Here is a 23,009-nt window from a genome sequence, read left to right on the forward strand (position 1 = left end):
GAGATGGAGCAGGCCTCCTTGTTGCCATGCCGATGGAGCAGTGTTGTCAATTTGCACTTCTTTCCAACAAACTACTCCATCATTGTACACACAAGCACATGCCATTCACCATCCCCTACTTATTTCTTCTTTTTTTGGTCCTATCCTTCACTTTCTGCCCATTCCTCCTCCCTCTGCGCTCTCTTGCTGCTCTGCTGAATCTTTTCTTCTCTTTGCTCATCCAAGCAGCAACGCTGAGCAGACAGTTCAGGAAACTGCTGTATTAGCTACACTTCCCTACTGGCCAAGATCAGTTTAGTGAGAAGAATTGTGTAGGAAAAACTGAGACTGTATTCTTAAGCCTTTTTTTTGCATTATAGCATTATAAATTGGATATATCACTACATCCTAAGTTGTGCATATGCATATCGATTGTGACTGACATTTATTAGCAATGTGACCTTTAAATACATGACAGAACCAGGACTGGTTAATTAGTTCATCAGTCATATGATACAAGATGCAGTCATGCATATAGGAAATCAGTGAGCCAAGTCTGACTGGTGGTGTCAGTTAATGTCCCACCTCACACACTTAATATTAATACCAGTCTGAGTGAACTTACGAAGGGCAGCATTTGCCTCCCTGCTTCATTTCCCTTATAGATCTTTATCCCTAATAGACAAGTCTGCATCCTTCCCAAAGACTTTACTGAGACAAATCATTCTCGGATTTTAATGACTGTATTCAAGCATTGAATTCGACTAAAGGTCGGATCTCTGACCTCCGACTAGGACAAAAACAAAGAAAATGCCCCCTCAATTCAGCATTCCTACTCCGGAACTCCGGATGGTCTCCTCAACCCTGAGTTCAGCAAGTGACGTCGAATCAACATTACTGCTCACGATGTCAGCACATCTTACTTATGCACGGAGGGCGAAAATGGCGTCATTCCGACTTCTGCGGTAAGTGCAATACCGCATGTGTTGAGAGAAACAGGCAAATGACTGCACAATTACTGTGTGTGTGTGTGTGCAGTGGAAGAGCAGGAAATAGCTGCTGAAAGACAGGAAGTTGTTGAGTGTAAACAGCTGATGATCACTGGATTCCCTCTGTAAACAGAAGCAGGGTACAAAAGTATGTGCATGTGTGTGTGTTTGTGTGTGCGCAAGTGCATCTGTTGGTAATGATGATTATGTTTGACGGTCGTGCTTCAAACAGGTGCATTTCAAACAGAGACAGAATTAAATTTAAAAATAAAATTAAGTAAATGTCAGTAATAAACATGGTAATGAAAAGCATGATGGATTTATTCCCCATTTTATTCCCAGGATTTATGGGCAATTAACACAACGCAGATAAAACAAACCCGTGCCAGCAAACAACAGATATGAAGACGTGTTCGAGCCGAAACATGTCTCGTTCTCAGACTCTGTAGACATTCTCAGGCTAAGCAGTGTGTGTGTCACAGTTGTGAGGAAGTTTATGAAAAAAAGACACACCTGCACTCGTGCTCTGCTCGCCTTTCCGTCATAGTTATATCTTCACGACATCACCGCTCCCGAACTCTGAAGCTGCTCTGAGGCAGACTAAGCTATGACTAACCCTCTGTCTCAATCTGTTCAGATTTTTCATCTTTCCACCCGTTCTGAGTCAGATGGGATTAAGAAGTTCCAGTGAAGTGACTGGAACCTATACTTAAATATTATCTTTTAACTAAAATGTCTGTTTCCAGACTTCATGACTCATCCTCATTGTCACCGATCATCAGTCTGTGATCCGAAGAAATTTTGAAATATCTAAAAATGTATCACTTCAGCTCCTAGCAAACCTTTTCACCTTAAAACAGGCAATAATGTGTTCGTTCACCCAGTCGGTGACATCACTGACCTCTAGACAGATTTGTAATAACGTAACGTAAATGAAGCACATGTCCAGTTAACTTTTGGCTTTCTGCTTCCTGATATAACTTTACAATCAAAGAATAAAGGTTTACAGAAATACAGGGTTTAAATGATGCTCGGAAGTGCTCTGTTCACAAATTTTCAAGGTGCACAGAACTGAAAAACGACCAGCATTACTAAACAAGTCCGTTTTTCTTAGATTCGAACGATGCAAAGGCAACTCTGTAAAACTGTTTTAGTCTAGAAGTTTGATCACACTGAAAATGCCTGACTAAAAATCATTTTTAGCTCCTGGACTGTTTTTTTTTTCCTCCAGGTTCCTGTAAAACCAGTCTCACAGCCCCCCATCCCTACATTCTCCAATTGCAATAAAAATGAAAGGCTAGAATGTTTTGGCAAGCCTCTTGAGTCACTTTGGCTTTTCACATATCTCACACACACACACACACACACACACGTCTGCATGGTCTCACCACGGAGTGAAACAAGATTTCTTACATGTCTGAGTGTAATAACAGTCCTGTCAGTCAGACGCAGTCTGGCACACTCGATCCAATAAAACCCTGATCTGTCATTTTCCTACTCAATCACTGAAATTTCTCAACCTTCAAACTACCTAACACTGCACTATAACCTGACCTGACACCTCTGACAAATATGTTATTCACCTCCTGTACTTCACAAAAGCTAAACACTCACTTCCCGCCACTAAAGGCATTAGCTGAGCTTGTTCCTGCCTGACCCAAATCTGATCTCCGTCTCAGGCTCCCACCCAAAACCCCATGTGCTGGCTCCCTGTACGCGCTGGCACTGTGCTCTGCTCTCCTTCCAGAGATGCAGGAAAAGCTCCATAAACTTTCCACAATCTCTCTCGTGGCCTTTCTCTTTGCCATCTCATCCTTTTCTCTCTCCTCCTTCACCTCATACAAGTTTGCACGGCCTCGACGCTCAGTGCTGTTTAACGTTCCAGCACCCCGCCCTTTAACCCCATGCACTCTCTCTTTTCTTTCTGCTCACTCACTCACTCGTACAAACGTCTCCGCTTGCACACGGTTCACCTTTCTCTTTCGTTGCATTATACGACTTTTCTCATTCTCCTTGTCCTTCTAACCATCCCCCCATCTCTCTCTCTCTCTCTCTCTCTCTCTCTTTCTGTCACATTGTAATTGCTTACACACCACATAAAATAGATCCAGACTGTTTTCTTTTCACCCTCCTTTTAGAAGCAGCATGGAGCATGGCTCACTGAGACTACAAGCTCTCTCTCTCTCCCTCTCTCTCTCTCTCTCTCTCTCTTTCTCCTGGTAATCCCATTTGATGGCGATGTCTCCTCGGCCGTTACAGAGAGGAATGTCTTGGGCTCGCATTCCTCTGCGTCCGTGCACACGCACTCTCAATAGAGACAGAGAGAAAGGAAAGAAGCAGATCTGAATAGGGTTAAACTCATCCAGCGAGAAAGTTACGAGAGCCAAACCCTCGGTCAGCACCCCACTGGCATGAAAGCAGTTAATACAATGGCCTTTTATAAACTAGCCAACTCATCATCATTACTGTACCAACCAAAGACTGTGCACTGCAGGACGGAGCTAAGTTTTAGATTCGTCCTCCATGAAGAGCTTATTACTGTACTCGTCTTTCCAAAAAAAAAAAAAAAAGCATAATCTAAACTGATAAAGCGAGGATCACATTAATCACTACCACTTCTCTTAAACTTTATGAGGATTTTAGGAAACTGTGTCCTGACCAGCACTACTCCTCAGACTTCTTCTAACCCTCTCTTGTCCTCATTGCAGACATTTCCCCCATAAAGAGCCCCTGAAGCAGGGATATACAGTACTGCAGGTGTGTGAGGTCAATCTACCTGCAGTGTAGATAACAGGTAGGTGCATCTATCTCCTTCAGCTCCTCACATGTCATCTCCCATCATATCTCTCTTTCTTCTGTCCCATTAAAACTCACTCCACTGTGACTGATCCATCACATCACTCCAAAACCAACAACATGCGACAGTTTAACAGTTAAAAAGTCAGTATTTAAACCTCCTGAGGACTAAATGACATTTACTAAAGGATGCAACTGACGCTGTTTATTACTCTTTAAATATACTTTCTCTCTGACAAGCTGCAAAGAAAAGGTAAAGTGTGTACCTTCACTTTTTACCCCCGCGCGCGCTTCTCTCCTGGAGCTCCTCAGCAGTAAAAGCGGAGTTGTGTGTGTGTGTGAGTTTGTGTGTGTGTGTGCATATGTATGTATGTGTGTATGTGTATGTATGTGAGTGTGTGTAAGAGAGAGAGAGTGTGTGTGCGCATCAGCCAGAGACGCTACAGGTAGTGGTGCTTTATATGTGCGCGCGCCTGAGTGACGCTGAGTCGGTCTCGCGCTCCCTCTGGCCGCTGTGCGCGTGACTGACTCACAGCGGAGCTGCCTGCACTCTCACTCAGCAGCGTGTCAGTGTAAAAGTCCCCGCTTCATAATAAAAGCTCGCCTGCTCCACAAGCCCAACTCCTTGTATAAAACAAGGCCACAACCACATCTTCAGCACTGGGGGAGAACAAACCATTTGGTGGGGGGTCACAAATGTAATGGTCCTTTTGGGTTCTCTGTGTAATAAAGGCTTTCATTTTTATATATACATATATGTGTATAGACACACACAATGTAAGACCTTTACATTTAGGACCAAAATAAGTACAGTGAGGTCAGTGCGTATGTATTCACAATATGCACACATTCATTTTTAATTCATTCTTAGCTCTGTTAATGTTTCTCGTCTCTTCACATTGACAATAACGCATTACATTACATGAATCACGTAAATGTTTGCATCCCTGGATATTACTGTCTGTCATTTAATGTTTCTATCCTAAAACATTTGTCAAATTTTAAACTTTAGCTACTTAGCTTACATCTTACCTCGCACTCTTTTACTGTTATAACTGAAGCGTCATGCGCGGCTTCTGTGAACAGTAAAACCCGCCTTCTTTCATTTGATTAGCCATCTTAAACATTTTGCCATTGACGAGTGCTGCTAGACCTCCGAAGCAGACCAAAGCCCTAACAACTTTTTTAACTTTTTGTCATTCTAACAACATACATAGCGGTGAATAATGGAGTGAAGCATCAAAAATATCAGATATTGGGGTGGACAATTTGGCCATATCTGATTACTGGGGGACGCGTCCCTCTCAGTGTCTATGGTGGTTACGGCCCTGGTATAAAAGACAGACTGGACAAAAGTAGGAGGTCGTGTAGGACCACCAGGAAAATACAAATTATATACACAGTACTGTGCAAAAGTCTTAGGCACATGCAAAGAAATGCTGTGAAACCAAACATTGTCTTCAAAAATAATGCAATTAAACATTTCTACATAAAAACAGTACAGCAGTAATCAACTAAAAAAGATTTGGTGTGACACCCCTTTGCTTGGGTTGAAAAAAATCAGCCACGGTTCCTCTGGACACACTGACTATCACACTTTTTTTGCAGCAAAACCCTTCACTACGCTTTTTGGCTGAAAAGTGGTCTGTTACGTAATATTTTACTTTCTTTGCTGACATATAGACATTTTTCTGTAACATTTAATTAAAATTTTGTTGGAAAAGTAATGTTGGTAAATATATATATATATATATATATATATATATATATATATATATATATATTTTTTTTTTTTTTTTTTTTTAATGACTCAATAATGGAGAAGTCATAAAACAAACATCTATAACAAAAAATAGGGTGCCTAAGACTTTTGCACAGTACCATATATGTATTTTAAAATGGCTGCTGTTTTCGATTGTATGGATTATTTTCCATAATGTCAGTGCAGCTCTACCCATAAGTCACTGCTGTAATGAACTATTCCATGCTGTTACGTAGTGACACAACTGCTTGAAGGCAGACGAGCAAGACACTACCAGCAAGGCAATCAATCGATACACAACCGTGTGGAAAGAAGAGTCTTCAGTATGCAAAAAATGTCAAAAAGCAAATTTTTTACTGAGGTATAATTGGTACTTTTAATGTTTGCTAGTGGGAAAAAAGTTTCAAATGACTGAATGAATGAATTTTAACAAAAATCTAATAAAAAATTCTTCTGCCCTCCTCGTCTTCATCCACAATCTCTATATAGTAACTTTTCTTCCCTCGTTTTTTCTTTCCCTCTGTTTGCTTGAACCTTCCCCACTGTACAGTAGGTTGTCATTACTGTATTTATTTCACATGGTTTGCTTTTCAGTCCTGTGAGTCAACATATTGTGAAAATTATTGTGTGGCTTTTTCACAGAAAAAAATTAAATAAATATGTTATAGTTTCCTAGGCACTCGGGTACGTTTCTGCCCTTTTACATTATATTGTTTATAGAAAAGAAATTCTCATTTGGTAGAAAAAGTAGAGTAAAGCGCTGCAGTGTTTGTCCTTTTCCAAACTGATTTGTTTTTTTTCCACTGATTTGCACTGCAAAAAATACACAAAAAAATTGTGTAAGAAATTTGTAATGAAGCTGAACTCCAGTGAAATGTATTTAAAGTTTTGTCTCAGAATCTCTTTTTTTTTTCTTTCTTTGCTTTAAACTCTTGTTTAAACACACACACACACACACACACACACAGGCTCTGTGACTGATGGAGTCTGGCTGTGATGACGCAGCAGTGAATGTTCACCTGCTGGGCCTTTTCCCCTCTCCTGTCACACACACACACACACACAGAGAATATTCATAACAACATTATGCAGACTTTTGCGACTTAAGTACACTAGTAGTTCAAATCGTTCCCCCTTACACTTATTGTTTATTCAAATCTAAAGTAATTTTTTCCTACACTGAATCTAAAATTCCCAAAACAAATTAATATCCAGCTGTCACATTATTCCACCTTTTCTTATAATGAAAACCCAGTCATTATGAAGTTAATCTAAAACTCCTGGATATCAGAAATATATCCATTTAACTTCTTAATCAAGAAAAAAAAAAGAAAAAAAGATTTCACTATTTTCAGTTTTTATTTCATCAAGTCATGATTTGAGGTTTACTCACTGGGAATTTATTTCATATTTCATTTAAGGCACTACTTGAGCAAGTGCACTTCTGAAATCTGAAGGTGAAAATAGCTTAAAATCTGAAAACTCTGTGTATGAAATAGTGCAAATATCTATACATGCCCTTGTGGAATCAGTGTGAAGAGCCTACAGTATATCTGTCATTCTATATCCTGTATGTTTCTGACCTATACATGTTCCATTAGATTCCGGTAATTTGTGTGTGTGTGTGTGTGTGTGTGTGACCCCTTAATGGCTGGGAGAAAGAGGCCCAGCGGGTGAACCTTCACTGTTGCGTCATCGCAGTCAGACTCCATCAGTCAGTTTATTTGTTAAGATCAAACACAACAGTGAAGGTTTTCAAACTTGTGTGAAGAGCACTAGGAATTTATTCATGGATAAGCCTAAATTGTTACTATAATGATTTTATCATATGATAATATCCTATTGTGTTTTGATTGAATGCCACTATTCTCAACTTTAAAGTGTCTGTGTTTGGAAAAAAAATCTGTCTTATTAATTACATCAAAGATATAAGACAGATATAAGACTTGTTTTCAAGAAACTCACTTGCATGAACTCATGACATACACGTTACTGAAACACCCAACCTGCCAACTGCCTTCACTAAGCCACTGATTGACTTCACCCGGAAACAATGCAATTCCCTGAGCTCTGTGTGTGTGTGTGTATGTAACCTCAGTCCCGCATACCATGTGGCTCTCAGCGGACTGGAGGCTTTTAGATTCACAAACAGAGGATCAGGAAAGTCTTTGTGTTTCCATCCTGTCAGGATTCAAGTGTCCTGCCATGCCCTGTCTCATTTTAAACATCACATATCTCTGAACTCTAAACTTTCTTTTTCTCTCTCTCACTCTGCTAACATACAATCCACTTCATTTTCAAGCTTGCGTTTCTCTTTAACTTCAGTTCAGTGTGGGTTTGCCAGAATGATCTTGAGTTGCTACACAGCCACACAATTTCATATTGTGGATGTGTCTTCTGGAGAGCTGCTCTGTTTCCTGCAGGTCACAATGCCCACTCTTTTGTAAGTTAGGACTGCCAGTCCTTTTTCCTCAGTCTCTCTCCTCCTCAGGCTTTCCTTCTTCTGTACACTTTCAGCCAACCCTTAAAATGCAAAGTCACTAGCAAACTGTGACCTCATTTCCCCTTTCAATCTCGTCAATGTGTCAGTCAGGGTGCCAACTCACCCAGTGTTCCTCGCCCAGTGTACAATACAACAAGATATACGCTATATGGCCAAAAGCATGCGGACACCTGACCATCACACCCATATGTCATTCTTCATCAAACTGTTGCCACAATGTTGGAAGTACACAGTTGTATAGATTGTCTTTGTGTGCTGTAGCATTACAGTTTCCCTTCACTGGAACTAAGAGGCCCAAACCTTTTCCAGCATGACGATGCTCCTGTGCACAAAGCGAGCTCCATGAAGACATGGTGTGTGAAGGTTGGAGTGGAAGAACTCGAGTGTCCTGCACAGAGCCCTGACCTCAACCACACTGAACACCTTTGGGATGAACTGGAACACCGACTGAACCCCAGACCTCCTCACCAACATCAGTGTCTGATCTCACTAATGCTCTTGTAGCTGAATGATCACAAATCCCCACAGCCACGCTCCAAAATCTAGTGGAAAACCTTTGAAGAAGAGTGGAGCTTATTATAATAGTAAAACTAAATCTGGAATGGGATGTTCAGCAAGCACATATGAGTGTAATGCTCAGGTGTTCATGAACTTTTGGCCATATAGTGCACCTTATTGTATTATTTTGTTATGTTCAATAAATTGTTCTGACACTAAATTGTTTTTAAATGTTGAAAGAAATGCCATCATGGCACTGATAAGTCACAAACACCCTGACATATGTACAAACGATTAATGAAACACCCATGCATTTATAGGTTTAGCCAATTTTGTTCACAACCCCGCCCATGACCTAACTTATGTAAACAATGTTATCTATAAGTAGGCTATGTGATATGGAGTTAGCACTTTACGATGCCTGTATTCCCATATTATATGTACATTAGTCTATTACGGAGTAAAATTAAAATACATTACATTAGAGTGCACTGAACACAGCAAGATATGATTGAACACTAATGACTCAGAACCAACATTTGAAAACCCTACACTAAAATGTCATTTCCCGGTGTAAACAACGTCGATTACTGCGTAGTGTGTGGATACACTGGCCTGTGACTGTTCACAGAAGAAAGACGTTCCCTCATCCATGAATTAAATATATTCCATTGGAGTTATGGCATATAAGTATATATAAGTATATTTTCCTATCCTGTTTGGACACACACTGCTTGCTGATCTGCTTGCTTTGATCACTCATGCTTTTTTGTCTCCTCCAGGGTGATTTGGTCTGCGCTAGTTGCCTGTCATGAATAGTTTTTAGATTAAAAATAACAAACACAAGAGTGCTTCCTGGTTAATAGTAACATAAAGATGAAAGCTTGCTCTTGTATAAAAGGCTTGCAAGTTCTATTGGTGCATTCGATTTACCTCAGAAGCAGGAAGTCAGAGCTTGGAATGACGTAATTTCCGACCTCCGTGTATTCGAGCGACAAAGAAGAAAAAAAAAACATGGACGTCTCCATGTTTGTCTCTTGTTAGCAACAAGCTAGCCAGCTATCTGTGATGACTGAAGTATGTATATATGCTCCTCCTTAAAACAGTGAACTGTGTAATCAGTAAGCAAATTTGTTGATTTTGTTGATTTGTCTTTGTTGATTGATCTAAAGCAAATACTTGTATATACAGTATAACTCATTTAAAGGTAAAATGTGTTACTTTGTTTACTGTTGACTCTGTGAGCAGCCTTGTTGATTTGACATCACTTGCTGAACTCGGAGGAACTCACAATCCAGAGTAGGTATTCAAAGTTAAGGTTCTTTCTGTTGAATGATGAGGTCGGGAATACAACATTATTACATCTCGTCTCCTGCACTAGCTGTTGTTATTCTATCTGCATTGTATACTGCCATGGGTCCATTACATTTTACACGTGTTCCTGATATTTGATTTTGTCTTTATTGAACTGTACAATAAATTAATTTGTTAATTCTTAAGTGTCCAGTCATTCTTCTTTAGGAAGTTCAATCTTTGCCCAAGTTGAATATTTCTTGCTAGTCATGTTTTAACTAAACCTATAATAAGCAATTAGAAATGTTACTGCCTGCATATAAAAAAAAAAAACTAGCAGAATACATTCTTCATATGGTAAATGTTTAAAAAACAAAGTAAATAAAGAAAAAAAGTCACATTTTAAGGTGGGCACATACTAGTGACTTAACACTAACTAGGCAAGTATATCATAACTATCTAAATGTTACCCCTAACCTATGCAATAAAGTCCATAGGACTAATTTAGTCTTGTATAAAACTCATTATTTTATTGTGTACATGCCTCAGTAAAACACTGTGGTGCACATTCCCTGTTAGTCCATATTTTCCTCTGTAACACACTTATTCTTTCCTCAACTGATTCCTAGCCTTCAACCACACGCAACGCCTCTACAAGAAAGTGATTGTTAATACACCATTAACCGCTTTACAAGCTACACCTCATAAAGCGAACCCTGCTGCTGAGGTGAACAGTGCTGAGTCACATGAGAGGTATGTGTCTGGGCCTGACCAGAGTGCTGGAGCTTTACATCAGCCATAAGCTGTACAGCTTTCCTGCTATTAATGACATCACTGACTTAATGGTAAATACATGGACATTTTCTGCACACTGACCAGAAGTGATGCTTCATCCTTAGTTTTTCTCTAATGCTACAACTCAAACAGAAATGATTCACCTGGAACACTATCTAAAGTCAGATTTTTCCAAAAGCAGTCTGATGTTCAGTTTGGAAAGCAGTTGTATGAAACATGGGGCTGATTCCATTCATTTCTAAAATTTCCATTCAATCAATAATTTTAAATGAGCAAATTATATCTGATTAATAGTTAGATATAATAGTCTAATTAATACTTTTGGCCTGGAATACTGGATCACTATTAGATTTGGCATGCTCTTGATTTGATCTGACGTGTTTTATGTCGTAAATGCGTGATGTTTACTTACACAACACACAGTGTAAAAATTGTGTAAAAAGATTGCAAGTTAGAATCCTGACAATGCTACAGCTGTCCATGGCTAGGAGTCAAGAATACAAAATTGGCCGTGCTCTGAGGATGGGAGAGACGGTATTACTCTCTCTCCCCTGTCAATCACAGTGATACTAGCCAATCGTAGGCATATGTGAGCTCATGTATGCAGAAGAGGGTAGACAGCACTTTCTCCAAGTGTGTTATGCTGCCCTATGACGCAGCATGAGCAGCATGTGGTTGGCTGGCTTCCTGTCTCTCAGAGGAAGCACGTTAACCTTCTGCCAAACCACTCTCCCAATCCTCCGCACCCCCACGCTCTGCGGGAGAGAGCTGGCTAGTGGGTGAGAATTGGTGGTGACCAAACTGGGAAGAAAAATGGGGGAAATAATAATAATAATAATAATAATAATAACAATAAAAGCTTGCTATCATTGCAATCCAAGCTTATAGCTGAGCAGTTTGGGGATTAAGGAGCTTGCTCAGGGGCCCAGCAGTGAACTCACAACCTTCTGTTCACAAGCCCAGAACCTTAAAGTCTGAGCTATCAGTGTACAATTATATAATTGCAATCCTTACTCTACCATTGAAATAAGCTTTGTAAAAGGTCATGCTTGGAAACAAAGCCCTTAATCATAAACTCTTACACAACGTCTTCCAACTTCAGCTCAATGGATAGCCTGCAACCGTCTTAAAACTGACCACATCTCTGCCACGTGTCTGACCAAAGAGAGACACCCTACTGAGATGCTGAACCTTCTTATAATAGAAAAGTGACCAAAATACGACCTCACTAGAACACCAGATGCACAGTGACCACATTGTAAGCTGTAGATTTTATTAGTTTAAAGCAAAATAAACCCTAGCATTACCACGAAAGCCAGCAAAGGCCACCAAACTTATAGTAAAGTTTCAGTAATGTCTGAATTAGCAGCAATGCATCACATAGAAAGCCAAATGCAACCAGACAAACTAGACAGAATGATGTACGTGCATCTTCATGGACATGTGCGAAATTGTTGAGCTGGAGAAAGAGTGGGAAATCAAGAAAGAAATTAGAGATGCCAGAGGGGAAGAAAAAAACAGTTTGAGAGTATGCGAACCACAGTTTGCTGCAGTTGTCTTTGGTCTCTGTAGCAACAGCCCCACAGTGGTGGGAAGGATTTTGTGAAGACTGCGCTCTTTTAATCTGAGCGGAATGAGAGCAATGCAGCCAGCAAGTCCTGCTGCTACTGCCAAGTATGTCCACACGCAATGTCTAGTTCTTTAAAGAGAATTAAAGGCTTGACTGGATTTGTGGACGTGTGGCCCTCAGCTGAGTGGTGAAACATCTTCAAGCTTAAACTACTATAAGGCCAGTCTTAACTAACTACTAGTAGATGTTTCACAAATGACCATAATGACTGAAAATATCTCTCCTCTAACCTTTCTAAATTTAGGTTCTATTGATAAACCAGTCACGAACGAGACTAATGTGATGTAAAATGACATGTGTTTCAGTGTGTGTTGCAGTATTTCAGGTGTGTGTGGCCCAGATCCTCCTTGCCTGGTCATGATTTCATCTCTAGCCCTAGGCATGGAGTACACTGACCCCTGACCTTAGCTAGTGCGTGCTTGTAGCCTGTCTTCGTCTTGACAGGATTCAGCATGTTTCATTTCACATCATTGTACATTCAGGACTCAGGCACAGTTTCTGAGCTATCATTTCTTATCCATTTTTTTTCTATACTTATCCAAAATCTATTTTAGTGATATATATAAATTGAAAAGGCTAATGTAACTTAGAAAACTGGGCACACCATAAAAATTTAGAGCAGCATTTTTAGTGTCCTCTGCTGCCTTAAAGAACACTCACAATCCTTCCTCTGTCTACAAATCCACCCCACCCCTCTATTAAAGCTTTGTATGCTTAGTGGCTGCCTTTTGGGAAAATGTACAAGGCTGAGCAGCTTTGTTCATGTTGTAGGTGGAGCTGATCTTTTATCTGAATCTAGTGAGATGCATTGGAGTTTTTAGAAAGTATCTTTAAACTTATGTGATTATTACAGGTACATTTTTAATGAACAAACTGCATCTTTAAGAGACTAAAAATCCATTAACACGTAATTATACAGTACACTGAGAATATAATTACTGTTTTTTGTCCATGAATTTCTGTCATGCCTACCAACAATCTACACAGAAAAAAATGTTGAAACCTCTAATCAAAGGAGGCCATAATCAAATTCACAGTGGCATCATTTAAATGTGGTGGAGCTATAATTATTTTCTTGGCTTTCTTTGTGGGGTTCTGCCTGCCGATTTTCCATTGGTAGTGTTAACAGAGTGGCTAAATGTAGATGATGAGACTCTAGCTTTGAAACTCAGTGCTTCTGTTACACACACACACACACACACACAACCGATATGTTATAATCAGATTCTAATTCAAAAAGGTCCTGTGAAATGTCTCACTACGCCAGCAAACACATTCATCAACCTGAGAAAGCAGATATCAGACACCAGCCACAGCTTACACTTCATTCATCACACACATGCACACTCACGCACACAGTTTAACAAATGAAAGAGCATATATAGCCTCGAGTCACACATCTGCAAATGGACACCCCCCTCCCCCCTTTCTCTCTAGCTACACACATACACACACACACACATACACACGCATCTTTACAAGCTCCAGGTGTTATCGGTGCAGTACGGTATAGGTTTCACACTCGGTGGGGCATGTTCCAGTAAAACCCCGCAATGTTTTCAATTCATTCAGCTCATAAATCACACACACACACACACACACACAAATGCAAACACAATGATAAACTTTTCATAATGATAAACTCAACCTCATAACTCAAAAATTGTGAGGTATTGTGAGGTATTTATCAGTTTAACATTTCCTCATGAGTCCCGGTTTTTCCTGTCATATGCACTAAAGTTTTTTTTTAAGCATTAAAAAAACAGAAATTGTGTAAGATCATGAATCCAGGCCCACGGAACACTTTCATTTATCCTCTTGCTGTATCTCTTTGTCCCTCCTGTCCTCTCCTCCTGCCTCTTTCCTGTGCTGAAGGATGTTGGGTGGTAGTTATTACCTATTGGCTCTTTGTCAAATTATGGAAATGTTTCCTGACAGAGCAACAGAGATAGGAATCAAACATGAACACAATCGACTATAGAACATAAATCAAACTCCCAAAACTAACAACCGGTTTAAAAGATCTGATCTGACCCTTTCTGTTACAACATTACAACATTATGTGTTAAAATAATGTGCCACTCTAATAGCTGCCATGAATAAAAGTGAATGACTTGTTAGAGGGATTCATTTACACAATAGTACTTGATTAGCAATAACTTTAATATATTATTAGAAAAAAAATGTTTTTACAATAGAGATACCTATTGTTGTTATTATTATTATTATTATTACATAGAGCTTTTGTCACATCCATAGCACATGGACAGCACACGTCCATTCGAGCCATAAAACAGGGGTCAAATGGGGCCAGAGGATGTTGGCAACGTAACAACTTATTGTGTATTGCAGCCACTGCGGTCAGTTTATGGGCCAGCTGGATTGAGTGCAGAGCATCAAAGCAACATCATCATGACAACAAACGGCTCGGCCTCACCACTGAAACGGGAGATGCTCTGGAGAGAGGTTTTTCAGGGTTTATTGAGAGCACAGCAACCAAACGACAGACTCATACTTTCCGTTCATCTTCCAGCTATGTTATACAATTCAGGTAATGATTTAATTAGCCAGTCAATTAAGTCAACATTTGAACGAAACTGGGTGCTTCAGGAAACCTTTAAAAGACAACAATTAGCAGAATCTGCAACTAAACATTAAAACATCATTAGCTTTACGGCAATCAGATTAGGCTCACGTTACAGGTAGTATCCAGGGAGAAATAAACCAGAACATGGAAACTCTGAGTCTACAGGCCAGGGGTCAAAGTACTGTGAATGTTGCTAGGGTGATGGTGATGTGAGGCCACACAGAGCAGGGCTGATAAGCCACCACATGGCATGCAGCAATGACCCCTTGGTAATTATGTCATTATAGGATTTCTGTTTTTACAGCCAAATTACAGGGCAGAGAGGGGGTAGGCTAGGTAGGGTGGTTGCAAAGGGGTTAGGCTCCTGGTGGGACTTCCCGTTGTGTCTGGCAGCCTGGCCGTAATGTTATTGTGGAAAATCTGTCGAGGAAGCAGCATTTTTACAGCAATTATGCCATTTGTGGAAGCTCAAGCAAGGACACAACTTTGCCAACCAGTGAGCCATTCAAGCTGGCTCCTTCCCCTACTGAGAAACAATGAGTCTTTCACATCACCTAACACATGCCCATCACGCACGTACACGTACACACACATACACACACACACTGTGCATCCAGGGCGGTCCAAATGCCTATTCATACTACCTTTCTTCTGAGTTGTCATCGGCTACATCATTCAATCTGGAAGCACAGAATTGAGTGAGAGATTGAGAGGATGTGAAGTGACAGAAGCAGAAGGGATGTACAGCCCCATGTGCAAGAAACTGTCATTCATACTCTGACCTGCAGGCCAAACAAAAGCCAAGCTACATCAGCAAATTCAGAGCTAGGACTCGAATCTCATGCTGCCATAGTGCATTAGCCATTTTTAGTGAAAGTGTGAATGTAGTGTGCTAGTAATACACGTTCATTTTAAGTTACCAGAACATTTTTCTGGCAATTATTCTAGGATATTTTGGTTCCCAACATTTGGGGGTATTCCCTAATGCTACTTTTATTTTCAGAACAATGCTGTAACAGTATTCTTTGTAAGTAGCCTACGCTTATTTAGACCCTAATAAATCCATTACTAAATGTATTTATGAGCTGGCATATATAAAACTCAGTGGTGTCAGTCTGCTCGGTAAGTTCGGAGCCATCAGAGGCCAGTGTATTTAAGTGCAAATTGTTAATTTCCATTGTACTAGACACTTATGTAAATAGTGTATAGTCTAAAGACATAGTGTACATAGTGTGTTTGAGAAACCAATGTTTGAACATGACCACACACACACATACATACATATACATTCCTTCATATTTCCTGCCCATCTCTCCTGGCCCTGAAATGATATCCACCGGATATGCAACAGAAAGGTAAAGAACAGACCGGCCCTATTCAAAACACACACAAACCCCATTCAATTCTTTTGTTCTTATGCCCCACCCACCCACACACACACACACACACACACACACATAACTGTCATGATACTCAACACAGTCCAGCAAAAAGCAGACAAAGCTACATCAGTGCTGTATCAATTTCAGCTTTTACTCACTCTGTGGTTCATTGTCTGCTCTAAACTCTTTCTTTGACACCTGTTCTTTTGTATGCAGTTATACAATGGAGAAGAAAAACTGGTGGCTTGGCTTTTCCATTGTATAGTTTATATATGCTCAAAAATGGGGGAGAATGGAGGAAGCTAGTTTATTGAAAGTTACAGTCATGAGCTGCAAAAGAACAATGCAGCAACACTGGCACTGAAACCTCCAGTATAAAACACCAGGAAGAGACTATCTTTTTTTCACTCTAAATTCTGCAAAATAAGAATTCAGCGACAAATAATACAAAATACAACCCTTCAGAGCTCATTGGCAAACACTGAAGCAACAATTGCTTGCCAAAAGAACATATACAGCATAAAAAATTCAGGAAACTTCATCAAAACAAAAATGTCTTTAGAAAATTCATCCTGAATGATGTAATGTCTCATGAGTTTCCGTAGTCTTTAATAATCATCATAATCATGAATTAGATAATCATGATGATCAAAACATACTTAAGACTCATCTCATGAGGCTGGCTTTCCCTCAACCTGATAGGATTTCAGGTTCCACACATCTTCTCTTCAATTCAGTTCAGTTTTACTTGTATAGTACTTTTAACAATGGACATTGTCACAAAGCAGCTTTACAGAAATATATAAATTCAGGATATAAATTTTAAACTTATAAATTTATTGCTATAAATTCATCTGCTATCTTAGTTCTTTTATTTATATGTACTGTATATTCTGCTCCTCTCTGCTGAGCTTTAATTTTAGTTGTGTTCACATTAGATCAATTTATATATATTTTTGCAGTTTCTCTAGGAAAATGTTTTGTTACCACTGATACCATGTACAGTGTCCTTAGGTTTGAGGAAGGACTCTTTTAACCCTTTTGTGCATAAATTATTTAAAACTTATCAAGATTCTTCAGATTTTTTTGACTTATAATTGCATGTCATATTATATTGTATTATATATATAATAATAATTTTTTAAAAAGCTAAGGCATTCATTGGAGCTTGGCACATTTTTTTTAACTTAACTTGAGATTTTGATTTTGTGTAGAATACTTCTAAAAATAAATCAGAGACCTTGGGAGCAGCAGAAATAAGGATTAATAATTTATGTTAAATTATAGTAATGGTCTCAGGTGATTTGGAGGTGATTTTACATTTAATATTTTCCTTAAAGAAACAACTTGACTATCCATAAATGTGGACACTATGCATGAAATGGTTAAATTGAATAATTATTTGATTATTATTAAAAATTAAATATTTGTACTTCTGATTGTACATACACTATATTACCAAAAGTATTCGGTCACCCAACCAAATGATCAGAATCAGGTGTCCTAATCACTTGGCCTGGCCACAGGTGTATAAAATCAAGCACTTAGGCATGCAGACTGTTTTTACAAACATTTGTGAAAGAATGGGCCGCTCTCAGGAGCTCAGTGAATTCCAGCGTGGAACTGTCATAGGATGCCACCTGTGCAACAAATCCAGTCGTGAAATTTCCTCGCTCCTAAATATTCCACAGTCAACTGTCAGCTTTATCATAACAAAATGGAAGAGTTTGGGAACAACAGCAACTCAGCCATGAAGTGGTAGGCCACGTAAACTGACGGGGAGGGGTCAGCGGATGCTGAAGCACATAGTGCAAAGAGGTCGTCTACTTTCTTCACAGTCAATTGCTACAGAGCTCCAAACTTCATGTGACCTTCAGATTAGCCCAAGTACAGTACGCAGAGAGCTTCATGGAATGGGTTTCCATGGCCGAGCAGCTGCATCCAAGCCACACATCACCAAGTGCAATGCAAAGCGTCGGATGCAGTGGTGTAAAGTACGCCGCCACTGGACTCTAGAGCAGTGGAGACGCGTTCTCTGGAGTGATGAATCACGCTTTTCCATCTGGCAATCTGATGGACGAGTCTGGGTTTGGAGGTTGCCAGGAGAACGGTACATTTCGGACTGCATTGTGCCGAGTGTGAAATTTGGTGGAGGAGGAATTATGGTGTGGGGTTGTTTTTTAGGAGTTGGGCTTGGCCCCTTAGTTCCAGTGAAAGGAACTTTGAATGCTTCCGGATACCAAAACATTTTGGACAATTCCATGCTCCCAACCTTGTGGGAACAGTTTGGAGCAGGCCTCTTCCTCTTCCAACATGACTGTGCACCAGTGCACAAAGCAAGGTCCATAAAGACATGGATGACAGAGTCTGGTGTGGATGAACTTGACTGGCCTGCACAGAGTCCTGACCTGAACCCGATAGAACACCTTTGGGATGAATTAGAGCGGAGACTGAGAGCCAGGCCTTCTCGACCAACATCAGTGTGTGACCTCACCAATGCGCTTTTGGAAGAGTGGTCAAAAATTCCTATAAACACACTCTTCAACCTTGTGGACAGCCTTCCCAGAAGAGTTGAAGCTGTAATAGCTGCAAAAGGTGGACCGACATCATATTGAACCCTATGGGTTAGGAATGGGATGGCACTTAAGTTCATATGTGAGTCAAGGCAGGTGACCGAATACTTTTGGTAATATAGTGTAGATGTACTGACTAGATGTACAAATAAATAAACTGGGATAAGCAAGAAATAGATTTCAAATACCTACTTTCAACTGCAGCAACATGTCAAAGTTGATTGAGGACTCTGGTAACTAGAGTCACTTACCATCAAATAATTTCAATTCAATTTAGATTTAAACATAATTAAATTCAGTTAACATTACTACTGGTACTCAAACTGGTTTGATGTAGAAATTTAACTACAAAAACAAGATAAAAGGTAATGCCTTTATGCCCTTAAGCCAGGCACTTCACCCTGAGTTAACCCACAACATGGGAGATCATTTTAACTCAAGTCATATTTCAGCAGCACATAAACATGCACATGAGCAGAACACGCTCTCTCTCAGCACCTACAACTGCCCCTGAACTTCATACTGGTACTACAACTCTCATTTAAAAAAAAAAAACATTGTACTGGACAGACAGACTATCCCTGGTGTCTTTTAGGACTGATGCCACACCCATTTTTGCAATGCTTTTGTGTCAATCAGCCACTCAGTTTAACATGCTGATGGCGTGCAGGAGAACGATGTGTTACTCACAGTCTGGGTTTGGGCTTGATGGGAACAGGGGGTCCGTCTTTAGCTGGAGATGGCGATGGAGGAAGTGCAGCTTCTCCAATAGGGGATGGAATCTCCTTCATACTCACTGCTGATTGGGGGCTTGTGGTATTGCTGCTGGAAAAAGCTCCGTTCGATTGGTGCTCAACATCTGCAGCAGCCTGAACACTAGGCCAAATGTCTAGCTCATTTATTTGGAAGGCCTCAGCACTGGGCGGAGTTTTGGGTGGGACCTCCAGGAGGCTGATTTCAGTGGGCGGGGGAGGGGGTGGGAACAATTGATTGTCTTCGAAGATGCTGTCGTCTCTGGGTACGCCGTTTCTGGGCGATTCCTCAGACACTAAATTGAGGATGGACAATGAAATGGGTAAAATTTCTTTGGTTTGTTCTTAAAATTTGCTTTACATGCAAAACATTAGACAAAATTGTTGCATTGTTTATATGACCGTAGTTGTCTACTCATGTGAAATTAAAGCTCTTGTTTGTGCACTATATAACCATATATCATATCCCATGGTATGTCTGTCATATTAGTGACACAGTAAAACCCATATATCAATCAGAGTTATCATCAGATATTATTGTGCAAGTACCGTAGTTAAATATGCAATAAACATAGAAACCATAAATCACTGTAGCAAACTATAATAGTATCATGGCTGAATATGTAATAAACATAGATACCTAACAGAGCACAGAACTGGATAACCATAGTCACCCGCATAGTTAAATACACTCTCTGGCCACCTGTACACCTGCCCATTCATGCAGTTATCCAATCAGCCAATCATGTGGCAGCAGCACAATGCATAAAATCATGCAGATACAAGTCAAGAGCTTCAGTTAATGTTCACATCAAACATCAGAATGAGGAAAAAGTGTGATCTCTGTGACTTTAACTGTGGAATCGTTGTTGGTGCCAGATGGGCTGGTTTGAGTATTTCAGAAACTGCTGATCTCCTGTGATTTTCACACACTACAGTCTCTAGAGTTTACACAGAATGGTGTGAAAAACAAAAACACTCAGTAAGTGCCAGTTCTGTGGGGGCGAAAGCACCTTGTTGCTGAGAGAGATCAGAGGAGAATGACCAGACTGATTTGAGCTGAAAGGAAGTCTATAGTAACTCAAATATTCACTCGTTACAACCATGGTGAGCAGAAAAGCATCTCAGAATGTACAACACACTGAACCTTGAGGTTGATGTGGTACAGCAGAAGACTACATCGGGTTCCACTCCTATCAGCCAAGAACAGGGATCTGAGTCTACAGTGGACACAGCTTCACCAAAACTGGACAGTTTAAGATTGGAGAAAGACCAGGCGATGATGCTGATTGGATAATTGCATGAATGAGCAATTGTACTTAATAAAGGGAACAATCAATGTATGTTATAGTGAATTTACACAGGGGCCTTTAGTTATTTTAGGTATTTTAGTTATTTATTATTACTTAGTAAAGAGTTATATAATTAGGTATGATTAATACATATTTGAGAATGAGCAATACAGAAAAACTGATCAAATAAAGAAACAATTTATGATAAAACCAGGCTTTTTATGGGGCTTGCTGGTGCTGACTTACCCTAAGGGAAGGTATAAAGACTGTTTGTTTGGAGTGCATCTAAGTCTTTATGAATCCATGTAATCCTTGTTTATTTGGGTCAGACCTCTACTCTGATTGCACTATAAATAGGTACGCTGATCCAGCATCAGAAATAAACACTTCTTCCTTGCCATACGTGAGTTGTGCTAGGATCAGCTTCCCCTGTACAGGTACTCATGTTCACTCAGAGGACTCTCCATACACACAGAGCATACTAAACTAGAGCATGGCAAGGCTCATAGGACTTAGGCAACTCTCCTTCTCAAGAAAAATGTCATACTTGTGAAAAATGAATGCTGAAACATTTGCCTCACCTTTCAGAAAAACATTGAGTCACTCATTAAAAAGAGAACCTGATTTTTTTTTTAAAGTTTTTCCTAAAATTACCTGAAATTTTGTCAGTCATACTGGTGGAATCATTACAAAAAGATAATATTCTAAAATTATTCATAACCTGACATTTTTTCAACTACTGCTTGATACTGTATGTCTGTAACAGAGTTGAAAAAATATCCAAAACATGTTTAGGAAAAATACATGAAAAAAGGAAATGTATACATCCTGAGGTAACATAATGCCATTTCCTCCCACTTCAAGGTGTATTTTTCAGGAAAGCATTCAAAACCTTTTCAGAAATAGAAATGTATCCATTTTCTTGAGAAACCCTTTTTTGCTTCTTTTACCATAAACATATTAAGCAATGACTATTTAAAAGTTGCATATTAATCACTTATAGTGTATAATCAAGCCATAACAGTCGAGCCACATGCACCTACTTTATTAGTACTGACTAATATAGCAGTATAAATACCTCCATCTTGATATTCATGACTTAATATGTTGATGTTTAAGGGAAAAAACATCAGGTACCTTCAGATTGTTACAAAAATACTGCCAAAGTGAAATTTGTCCCTTAGTTCAAGATTCAGTTTATGAACCTTTATAGACCACCATAGGCTGTAAGATTTTCTAGTTTGTTTCAACAAAACATGTGAACTCATTTACAGATAACTCTTTTTTACTTTTGATTCATAATCAGTACACCTTTATCAGGAACCTGCTGTCCATATTAATGAGTAAAATTTGGTTGTAAGGTTTGTGATTAAAACACACCTGGCATGATGGTGAGCTGGGCGCTGCATCTGATGGAGCCGTACTGGTTTGTAGCACTGCAGCAGAACAGGCCTCCGTCTTCAGGGAAAACTTCTGCTATCACCAGAGTGCAGATCTCCTCTGTTGGGTCAAACATAGGAGTCACGAATTACACACTGATTACTGATTCGTTAAGTGACCATTGCTTCAAACATTTCTGATGCTGCATTCGACTAGAGGTTGTGACTCGTAAAACAAAGAAAGCACCCCGTCAACTCAGAATTCCTACTCGGAAACTCGAAATTGTCTTCTCAACTTCGAGTTTGGCAAGTGACGTCAAATCAACATGGCTGCTCGCAGCATCGACAGTGTTGCACCCCTTACCTTTAAATGAGTTATACTGAATAAAATGTATATACAGTATATACAGTGTAAGTATATACACTAAAACACTGACTATACAGTTTGTTGTGTTGAGGAGGATAATATACATCACTCATCACAGTTTGCTGCCTAGCTTGTTGCTAACAAAAGACGAATATGGAGGTGTCCAGATTAAAGATTCAAGATTTATTTGTCATATGCGCATTCATAGCAGGTGTAGAAGTGCAGTGAAATGAAATGCAGCTACTGTGCATATCAAGAATCAATGCACGGAGGTCAAAAATGACGTCATTCTGAGCTCTTCCAAGGTCGAATGTAGCATGACATCATCAGAAACATAGTGGTGAATTTCACATTGCTGTGACGGAGGCCGTGATTGGCTTTCAGAAGTAATTAGGTCATATGATGAATAGGTGGGGTGAATCAGATGTGTTT

The 23,009-nt window shown here is 39.7% G+C and overlaps 1 protein-coding gene across 8 annotated transcripts in view; it reads right to left on the reverse strand.

Annotated features, from left to right (window-relative positions):
* Window positions 1-23,009, reverse strand: part of palld (palladin, cytoskeletal associated protein) — a 99,920-nt gene that overhangs the window by 23,772 nt on the left and 53,139 nt on the right. For 6 of the 8 annotated variants that reach the window (XM_053242147.1, XM_034313616.2, XM_053242146.1 and 3 more), the window contains 3 exons: window positions 22,212-22,331; window positions 19,478-19,835; window positions 15,477-15,512 (listed from right to left, as the gene is read on the reverse strand). In XM_053242147.1, the coding sequence (XP_053098122.1) occupies window positions 15,477-15,512; window positions 19,478-19,835; window positions 22,212-22,331 (514 nt within the window). Of the gene's footprint in view, window positions 1-4,030; window positions 4,271-15,476; window positions 15,513-19,477; window positions 19,836-22,211; window positions 22,332-23,009 lie in introns of those variants that run through there. The other 2 variants (XM_026946840.3, XM_034313618.2) reach the window with 2 other exon arrangements.

The sequence above is a fragment of the Pangasianodon hypophthalmus genome, chromosome 19 (assembly GCF_027358585.1).
Source record: "Pangasianodon hypophthalmus isolate fPanHyp1 chromosome 19, fPanHyp1.pri, whole genome shotgun sequence".
Lineage (NCBI taxonomy): Eukaryota > Metazoa > Chordata > Actinopteri > Siluriformes > Pangasiidae > Pangasianodon > Pangasianodon hypophthalmus.